The 10,630-nt window shown below is 38.0% G+C and overlaps 1 protein-coding gene across 1 annotated transcript in view; it reads right to left on the bottom strand.

The window, feature by feature from the left end:
- Positions 1–833: 833 nt before the first annotated feature.
- LOC306960841 (UTP--glucose-1-phosphate uridylyltransferase-like) overlaps positions 834–10,630 on the bottom strand; it is a 31,545-nt gene continuing 21,748 nt past the window's right edge. Inside the window, exons 8-11 of the mRNA XM_079553423.1 lie at positions 7,938–8,135; positions 5,399–5,641; positions 5,213–5,317; positions 834–1,205 (exon numbers count right to left, since the gene is read on the bottom strand). Coding sequence (XP_079409549.1) covers positions 1,098–1,205; positions 5,213–5,317; positions 5,399–5,641; positions 7,938–8,135 — 654 coding nt within the window. The 3' untranslated portion in view covers positions 834–1,097. The remainder of the gene's footprint in view (positions 1,206–5,212; positions 5,318–5,398; positions 5,642–7,937; positions 8,136–10,630) is intronic.

The raw sequence follows: 10,630 nt of genomic DNA, 5'->3' as shown, positions 1-10,630 counted from the left end.
AGAAATGTTGGACTATCCTGGTTAAATAAAGGTCAATAAAATAAAATAAAAATGCATTTCTCTTTGAGGCTGTGTCCAAAGTGCATTAAGCAAGAAAAAAATCCTCAACCAATCCTTGTGTATATAATATATTGTAAATGAATGACTCAAACAAAAGTCACAAAGAAATGTCACAAGAAATTGACCAAAAATATGACAAAAATGTGACAAAAAAATGACAAAAATGTGACAAAAAAATTACAAAAATATGACAAAAATGTGACAAAAAAGTGACAAAAATAAAAAGACCAAAATGTAACAAAAAAGAAAAAAAAATGATGAAAAATTGACAAAAATGTGACAAGAAATGTGGGACTATCCTGGTTAAATAAAGGTCAATAAAAGAAAAGAAAAATGCATTTCTCTTTAAGGCTGTGTCCAAAGTGCATTAAGTTTCATAGATAAATCTGCCTTAGCAACAACAACAAAAATCCTCAACCAATCCTTGTGTATATAATATATTGTAAATGAATGACAAACAAAAATGTGACAAAAAAATGACAAAAATGTGACAAAAAAATTACAAAAATGTAACAAAAAAGACAAATATTTGATGAAAAATTGACGAAAAAATTGACAAAAATGTGACAAGAAATGTGGGACTATCCTGGTTAAATAAAGGTCAATAAAATAAAATAAAAATGCATTTCTCTTTGAGGCTGTGTCCAAAGTGCATTAAGCTAACATTAAGTCAATCCTTGTGTATATAATATATTGTAAATGAATGACAAACAAAAGTCACATTTCCCACATTGTTTTTATTGAACAGGGTGGACAGATCGCAGTAACAGCAGCTCCTCCAGACTCACCTGGTACATTCACATTCCTGTAAAAATGAAGATATTTGCGACTTATTGTTTCTTAGATCTGACACTTAAGTCAGCTCTAACAATGTACAAACTTTCAGCAGACGCAAAAATATATTCTGTTCTATTCCCTTTTCATAATCGTATTGTACAATTACGACGTAAGAGACGGTCACAGCAGTTGCATAACAATGGAAAAGGCGTTGGTGTCGGTGCATAGTTGGTCGTCTTCTCTTTCCTTCCCAGAATGCCTCAGTGGTCCAGGATCCGGAGGTTTCCAGACACGATCTTGTTTTCCAGCATGGCTCCGGCGGGAATGTCGATCCGGTCGCCGTGATTCGCGATGATGATCACCGTCCCCTGGAAACGCAGAGAAAACACATCAGGAGTCGCACGTTTTTAGAGATTTATGTTCATTTGTGAGTCTTTTTTTTCACAATATTGTTATTTTCAAACTCCAAACAGTTTCTGTCAGACACTGAAAAGCCAAAAACTGTTGGAGGCTGGTCAGCGGGATGCAGCCCTTAACCCCTTAACCCCCACCTGAACCGAGCACATTTTCTCCAGTTTGGCTTTACCCCAATCCAAAAGCTTCTGGAAAAAAGCTGTGAAAATAGCAACAAAACTGAGACGAAATGTGACAAAAAAGTGAGAAAATGTTGACAAAAAAGTGACGAAAAATTGATGAAAAAGAGGCAAAAATGTCACAAGAAATTGACAAAAAATGACCAAAAAAATGACAAAAATGTTACAAAATGTGACAAAAAAAATGACAAAAATATGACAAAAATGTGCTAAAAATTTGACCAAAAAAGTACAAAAATGTGACAAAAAATGACCAAAATATAATAAAAAAATGACCAAAATGTAATAAAAAAATGACCAAAATTTGATGAAAATGACAAAAAAAATGACTAATGTTACAAAATGTGATACAAAAGTGTGACAAAAAAAATGACACAAATTTTATAAAAAATGTGACGAAAAAATGACAAAAATGTGACAAATGACAAAAAAAAACATTTTTGTAACTTTTTCTTGTCATTTTTTCGTCAATTTTTCATCAAATAAATGACAAAAAAAATGACAAAAAATCTATAAAAAATGTGACGAAAAAATGACAAAAATTTGACCAAAAAATGAAAAAAAAAAAACTTTTTTGTTGGGTATTCAACTCATTTTTGTGACTTTTTTTGGTTATTTTTTGGTCAATTTTTCATCACAATTTTGTCATTTTTTGTCACATTTTTGTTATTTTTTCGTGAATTTTTCATCAAATAAATGACAAAATATGTGACAAAAATGTGATTAAAAATTGACAAAAAAATGACAGTTACAAAAATGAGTTGAACACCCAACAACAAAATAATGGCTAAAAAAATCTGATGACGTGAGGAAAAAGATCCTCTCGGTTCAGGCGGGAGTTAAGAGGTTTACACTTAAAAATATCGAGATCACAGAACCACAAGCAGCAACTTTACAGAAAAAATTTAATTTAAGAGTGGAGCAACCAGGAATCCCTTACCTCCCAGTGCTGCCATTTTCAGCAGCTGTAACTGACCTGAAGTGTCCAGAAGTACAAGGTATTCAGAGAGACTTCACTAATGTGAGGAAAGTGGAAACACAACGACTATTGATCAAGACACATGAGCTGAAACATCTACGCTGAGTCAGGAATGATGTAAAGACGGATCTTTCAAAGGTTTTCTGGACTGATGACTCTACAGAAGAACTCCTCCATGAAACCTCTGAAATCTGTGATCCCTCCTGACCCGGTCTAGATGTTTCAGCTCATGTGTCTTCATCAATAGTCTTTCCTCACATGGGTGAAGTCTCTGAGCACTGAACCCCTTGTACTTCTGGACACTTCAATAAAGTCAGTATATTTTATTGTCCAATGATGATGTAACGCTAAATGGAAATGCGGTGGATCATTTGGATGATTCTTTTTTTCCCCTTAAATGTCTTTATTTGGATGCTATGTTGTTGCATACACAGTCCAGCAGGTGGCGGCATGTGCTTTTGTTTGGATCAGGAGCTAGGTTTAGGACAGGGGTGGGCAGTTCATTTTCATAAGGGGCCACATGAGGAGCCTGAATTGAGTCGGAGGGCCGCACCAACAATAACTCAAACTTATATCGGGATATAAGTATAATATATCGGGAGTGTATCGCCGGGGTCCATAAACAAAAGCTCCAAAATAAAAATAAAATGTTTTGATTGGGAAAATACATTGAGGACTTTTTTTCAATAAATCTATAATGATGAGTCTGGCAGGACTGTAGCCTCATTAAAACGGCTTACACTTTACAAGCCTGTGTCACAAGTCTCTGCTACATTGTAGTCAATATTCATTCACTCCGCACTACGTGGTAGTAAGCTACTATTGTAGCCACAGCTGCCCAGGGGCAGACTGTCCATTTCCCACTTGTCTACAATGTGTTGTTTATATCCTTATATCTTATTATGCCAGTGCCCTTTGCTGGACACCTGTGGAATTCTTTACTTTTAATCTTATTTACTCTGCCCCCTAGTGGCTGGAGTGAGCATTCTGGTAATAAAAAAAAAAATCATAACTCCGCACAGGAATGAGCTAGAGACTTACTTTTTTTTTTGACATGCTTATGATTTTATGTCCTACAAGTTATGGGCCGGACTGAATCATCTCGCGGGCCGGATGTGGCCCGCGGGCCGTACTTTGCCCAGGTCTGGTTTAGGACATAGAGGCTGTAATTAGTTTCAGTAGTAGTAGTTTATTTTCTTGGGTCATTATAAACATTTAGATCACAAGTCACATGTTTTCCAAAGATCTTAATCATTATACAATAAGAAAACGTGGACTTTCAGTATTTAAGTGCTACGCCTGACTTGGACATTGTGTCAGTTTCTCTAATACCAACAATGGTAAAAACAAACAAGCACAAAACTTGAGCATCAACAATCAGAATGACGTTAAGCGTCCGCGATAAACTTCTTTTCTAATGGTTTTTTATTCAAGTGTTGTATATTTCACTATCATGTTTAACTCATACCTTTTCTTAAATGCTCTAATAGTTTTAGAGCCCTTCACTTTAACGGTAAACCGCTCCATAGATCAACTCCTTTCACTGATAAACACCTCCTCTCAGGTTTTTGTAGCAGATCAGTTCCTCTGAGGTTGTATTGATTCTCTTATTTGAAACATCTTTTGTAAGCAGTGAGGAAGCATGAGATTATGAGCCTTGTACATCAACAAGATCATGCAATGTTAAGATATGTAAGGATTAAACAACGAGGAGCCGCATTAGACAGTTATAATGCACGACGCGCAGCGGAGTGGAGTTACTCCGTGAAGTGCATTATAACGTCTAACGCGGCTCCTCGTTGTTTAATCCGCTTATACCAGGGTCCCACAAACGTAACATTTATAATAAATGTGTTTCTCATTGACTAAAGTCACTAAATCTGCCAGACTACGGGACTATTTTGTGTGGGTTATTAGCCGGTCACTGAAGGCTGGTCTCAGAGCGAGTCATTCTCCGCAGCTATTACGAGGATCTCAGTCAGGCTCAACGACACAACATCAGCACAGAATCACAACACAACAGGACTAACCCGGAAACACTTTTCCCTGGAAGGAAACACCGATATGCGGCACTCGTGGGCAGGAGTTATTTACCTTTTACGCCGTTTAACCTGAAGCTAAAGCTAGCTAGCTCAACCAGCTCAACTGTTTATGGAAACAGCTGCGGTGGAGTCGCTCACACCTGGGCCCCCCCAACGGAAACTTTTATGTTTGACTTTACTAATCCAGACAAATATGCTTCAATGCAGGATCATTTTATGTACGTCTGAAAATGATGAATAGCCTGAACCGTTTCCAATAGAAATGTAAAGCTCATATGTTATTAACAGTAGCTAACCTAGCTGCTCACTCTCCTCTACAAACATTTATCAAACACTAAATCCATCTCATACGTTCCTGTCAGTCACTAATTACGCCTTATCTGACTCAGCTGTGTCATGCGTTGCTATGGCGACGCCACAGCGGAGTGACATCCCAGTGATTTAACTACCGGACTACGTGTGCGGTTATACCAAAATAACGCACCAGCCAATCAGAATCCAGTATTCACCCAGACCGTGGTATAATTAACCTTATTTTATTTTCTACATTTATTTTCAGACTTTTCAGAGTTTGTTGAATGTCATTTTCTTCCCATTTTGTGTGAGAGAAAGAAAGTCCATAATAATCTGCACCTGCTTCAGCCACACTGTGTCTCCTGACCGGGCCGTCCTGGACACTTCAGTCTCACAGCCTTTCAGTTTGACTCAGTTTGACTCAGGTTGGAGTTGGAAGAGAAATAAAAAACACGGTGCTGGTGTACCTTAAGTGAGACGTTCTTGCCGAAGGTCACGTCTCCGGACACGGTGAGGTGGTCCAGCTCCAGCATGTCCGGGATGTTCTCAAACCTCCTCAGATACTCCTGGACCTGGACACATTTGGAACGTTTCATTTATATCACAGTGACCGGCGTGGACCTGAACCCCCGCCGCCCCCGCCGCCCCCGCACCTTTGTGAAGGAGCTGCCCAGCTTGACGTGGGGCGTGGTGGGGAACTCGCGCTTCTCGCTCATGATCAGCGAGCCGGCGTCCAGGCTGTAGAGGTTGGACATGACCAGCAGCAGGTCGGAGGACGTCTTCACGGGGAGGAAGCGGCTGCGCGGGACGTTCACCCCCAGAGCGTTTTTAAAGCTCTTTATGGCGGCGCCCACGGCCGTCTCCAGCTGGATCACGTTCAGACCGCCGTCCAGAGTCTGCGGACGAGACGGAGGACGGACACAAGGCGGACAAGGCGGTCAGAGAGGAGAAGACAAGATCAGGACTTTTACCATTTATACCAGTCGAAAGCTTGAAACTGAAGCTTTCACATAGAAATAAGGCATTTGAACCCTCGTGTCCTGTTGGGGCAATTCGTGCCATTTTTTTGGCAATTTTTTGCTCTTAATTTGGCCAAAACTTTTTCCATATTTGACATATTTTAATATTTTGTTGCATTTGCATTGAGTTGCCTTGTGTACGAAATGCGCGGTATAAATAAAGTTGCCTTGCCTTGCCTTACAAAACGTATTTTGACAAACATTATCAACATATAATTCTACTTGAGCTATAACCTGGTACAATGCATCTCTCCCCTTGTGGTCAATGTTTATTGTACACTGTCCCTGGTTTTTCTAAATAAATAAACTAACTAAAAAAAATATATAAAATAGGTCACACCGCCTTTGCTCTGCCCAATCCCGTCAGCCCTCAGAGGCTCAGCAGGGAAGGGCCTGGTCGGTACTTGGATGGGAGACCGTTTGGTAACACCAGGAAGCCTGGAGAATGTAGTGAGTGAGTGGTGGTGGTGGTCGGAGGGGCCGATGGCGCAGACTGGTTGCCTTGCTTCCGTCAGTCTACCCCAGGGCAGCTGTGGCTACAATAGCAGCTTACCACCACCGGGTATGGAGTGAACGAATAGTGCAATGTAAAGCGTCTTTGAGTGTCCAGAAAAGCGCCATATAAAACCAATGCATTATTATTATTCTAAAATGTTACATTGGTCATTGATGCAGCCTCTACAAACTTACTGCCCTCGTCTCATGTTAGTGGCTTTTCATGACACTTTTGACGCCTACATTTTTTAAAAACTTTTTTCACATAATTATGTTAATCCACTTCAGTTCTGCTTAAAGTTTGAAAAAAATATCAAAATATTTTACTATTTTAAAGCCAATTTAAAAAATGACCAAACAAATGAACAATAACAAAATGGCTCATTCTCCATACAAAAAATACAGAAAATCAAAGTTGTTGCTGATCTTTGACCCAAGGGTGTTTTCAAATGTAAATCCAATTTTTATATGGAAAATGAGCCATTTTTGTGTGTCGCTGTTTTATTAATTCTTTTTAATTGGCTATAAAATATTGTCAAATATTGTGATATTTTTTCAAACTTAAGTAGTTTTGCGCAGAACAGAAGTGGATTAACAAAATTATGTGGAAAAAGTTTGAAAAAATGTTGGCAAAAGTGGCACAAAAAGCCACTAACATGAGATTAGACACAAACAACTATCAGCCATCAATGTGTTTTTCCTATAGCCGTTAGCATTAATAGTAATAATAATAATGAATTGGTTTTATATAGCGCTTTTCTGGACACTCAAAGACTCTTTACATTGCATTATTCATTCACTCCATACTCGGTGGTGGTAAGCTACTATTGTAGCCACAGCTGCCCTGGGGTAGACTGACGGAAGCGAGGCAACCAGTCTCCGCCATCGGCCCCTCCGACCACCACCAACCACTCACTCACGCATTACATTCGCTAGGCTTCCTGTGTTACCAAACGGTCTCCCATCCAAGTACCGACCAGGCCCTTCCCTGCTGAGCTTCCAAGGTCTGACGGGATTGGGCAGAGCAAAGGCGGGATGACCACATTAGCCATCCAACATTGCAAATTATGAACGATCCAGATGTTTTCAGCTGTTGTCAACCATCATTAATGAACGTACAGACCTTTCAGATTTTACTTTAGATACAAACTAGCGTCTAAAAGTGTTCACTGAGCTAAATGCTAACTCAAACTCCGTTAAGTTTTTATTTTTTATGGGTCAGAAACACATCCGATGGCCGCCAACATCATCTTATAAGATGTTTTTGATAAATAAACCACATTACTTATATAAACGGCATGAAAAGAACAAAACATACCTCCCCATACGTTAGCATCAGCATTACATTTGTTTGGGGATAGAAGGTTAAATTTAAAACTGGTCTGTGATTCGACGGCGAGCAAAATGTGTGCATTTGTAGGAACAGGCTCAGAGCTAAAGACTTTTCTGTGATTCTTAGTGATGAGTAGATGAGCTGTGTCACACTGTATTACTCTGTTTTGGAAGGCTTACAGGCGCCATCTGGTGGTGAAAAAGCATTACAGCAGTGAGCCTGATAAAACAACTCAACACCGACTGAGCTAATTTATTCTCGTTCAGAAAATATGAACCAAATCATCAGGAGGATTGAGCTGTGACTGATCATTTAGAAGAAGCCATTGTGCATGTTTTTTTGTACCTTGGGGTTGACGATGATCTCCAGGTCGAGCGCGTTGGCCTCGTGCACGCGTTTGATGGCGGGCAGCGAGATCCACAGGTTGTTGGTGTTGAAGATCTTGAACTTGGTGACGGATTTGAACTCGTCCACGTGAGCTTTCGGGACCTGCGCGATCTCCAGCAGCCGCAGCCGGTCCTCGTACTCGATCAGCGTCCCGCCCTGAGACGCCACAACGAGGAGGGGGGTTACACGGGCAAGTTCATATCAGGAGGGTTACACGGGCAAGTTCATATCAGTGCCTTCATAACGATATTTATCTGCCACAAATGCAAAAAATCTGTCCACATTCTTTAGATCCAAACTATCCAACAAACAGAGGAATGAGGGGAAATATCAATATGTAAAAGCCAACTGGACTCAAGAGGCCGAAAAATGTCATTGAAAAGCATTTAATTTGTTTCCAGGAGGCATTAGGTCGAAATCACCTTGAAAAAAAAAAGAATTGATGAAAAAATGACAAAAATGTAACAAAATGTCACAAAAAAATTACAAAAATATGACAAAAAAGACAGAAATTTGATGAAAAATTGACAAAAAAATTACAAAAATGTGATATAAAAATGTCATTTTCTTGTTGGGTATTCAACTCATTTTATGTAACTTTATTTGCCATTTTTTCGTCAATTTTTTATCACATTTTTTGTCATTTTTTCGTCCATTTTTTTCATCAAATAAATGACAAAAAATGTGACAAAAATATGATAAAAATGTCATTGAAAAGCATTTAATTTGTTTCCAGGAGGCATTAGGTCTAAACCACCTTGAAAAAAACATAACTGCCTGATCTTTTACGCCATTAAATTATACAAAATACAAACATTTCAGTCCAGAACACATTCAAATATTCTATACTTTTCCGATACATAAAAAGGAATGTTTTCTGGGACCCACCTCGTTTATAGGTACTGTATATATTTATATACCTATAAATGTTTATGGAACATATATGGAAATATGGAAAATGTGACAAAAAAGTGACGAAGAAAATTGATGAAAAAGAGGCAAAAATGACCCAAAAAATGACAAAAATGTGACAAAAAAAATTACAAAAATATGACAAAAAGACAGAAATTTGATGAAAAATTGACGAAAAAATTACAAAAATGTGATACAAATTTTACAAAAATTACAAAAAATTGACTAAAAATGACATTTTCTTGTTGGGTATTCAACTCATTTTATGTAACTTTATTTGCCATTTTTTCGTCAATTTATTATCACATTTTTTGTCGTTTTTTTTGTCGTTTTTTGTCACATTTTTTCGTCCATTTTTCATCAAATAAATGACAAAAAAAATTGACAAAAATGTGATAAAAATGTCATTGAAAATCATTTGATTTGTTTCCAGGAGGCATTAGGTCTAAATCCTGATCTTTTACACTATTAAATTATACAAAATACAAACATTTCAGTCCAAAACACATTCAAATATTCTATACTTTTCGGATACATAAAAAGGAATGTTTTCTGGGACCCACCTCGTTTATAGGTACTGTATATATTTATATACCTATAAATGTTTATGGAACATATATGGAAATATGGAAAATGTGACGAAAAATTGATGAAAAAGAGGCAAAAATGTCACAAGAAATTGACAAAAAATGACCAAAAAAATGACTAAAATGTGATAAAATGTGACAAAAAAATTACAAAAATATGACAAAAAAGACAGAAATTTGATGAAAAATGGACGAAAAAATGACAAAAATGTGATAAAAAATTTACAAAAATTACAAAAAATTGACTAAAAATGGCATTTTCTTGTTGGGTATTCAACTCATTTTATGTAACTTTATTTGCCATTTTTTCGTCAATTTTTTATCACATTTTTGTCATTTTTTCGTCCATTTTTCATCAAATAAATGTGACAAAAATATGATAAAAATGTCACTGAAAAGCATTTAATTTGTTTCCAGGAGGCATTAGGTCTAAACCACCTTGAAAAAAAACATAACTGCCTGATCTTTTACGCCATTAAATTATACAAAATACAAACATTTCAGTCCAGAACACATTCAAATATTCTATACTTTTCCGATACATAAAAAGGAATGTTTTCTGGGACCCACCTCTTTTATAGGTACTGTATATATTTATATACCTATAAATGTTTATGGAACATATATGGAAATATGGAAAATGTGACAAAAAAGGGAGAAAACATTGACCAAAAATTGATGAAAAAGAGGCAAAAATGTCACAAAAATGTCACAAGAAATTGACGGGCAAGTTCACATCAGGAGGGTTACACGGGCAAGTTCACATCAGGAGGGTTACACGGGCAAGTTCACAACGACGAGGGTTACACGGGCAAGTTCACATCAGGAGGGTTACACGGGCAAGTCCACAGCAGGAGGGTTACACGGGCAAGTTCACAACGAGGAGGGTTACACGGGCAAGTTCACATCAGGAGGGTTACACGGGCAAGTTCACATCAGGAGGGTTACACGGGCAAGTTCACATCAGGAGGGTTACACGGGCAAGTTCACAACGAGGAGGGTTACACGGGCAAGTTCACATCAGGAGGGTTACACGGGCAAGTTCACATCAGGAGGGTTACACGGGCAAGTTCACATCAGGAGGGTTACACGGGCAAGTTCACATCAGGAGGGTTACACGGGCAAGTTCACAACGAGGAGGGTTACACGGGC

The sequence above is a fragment of the Gobius niger genome, assembly GCF_951799975.1.
Source record: "Gobius niger genome assembly, chromosome: 3".
NCBI classification, from domain to species: domain Eukaryota; kingdom Metazoa; phylum Chordata; class Actinopteri; order Gobiiformes; family Gobiidae; genus Gobius; species Gobius niger.
Note: the sequence above shows the minus strand (reverse complement) of the source record. Positions and strands in the feature narration are given on the sequence as shown.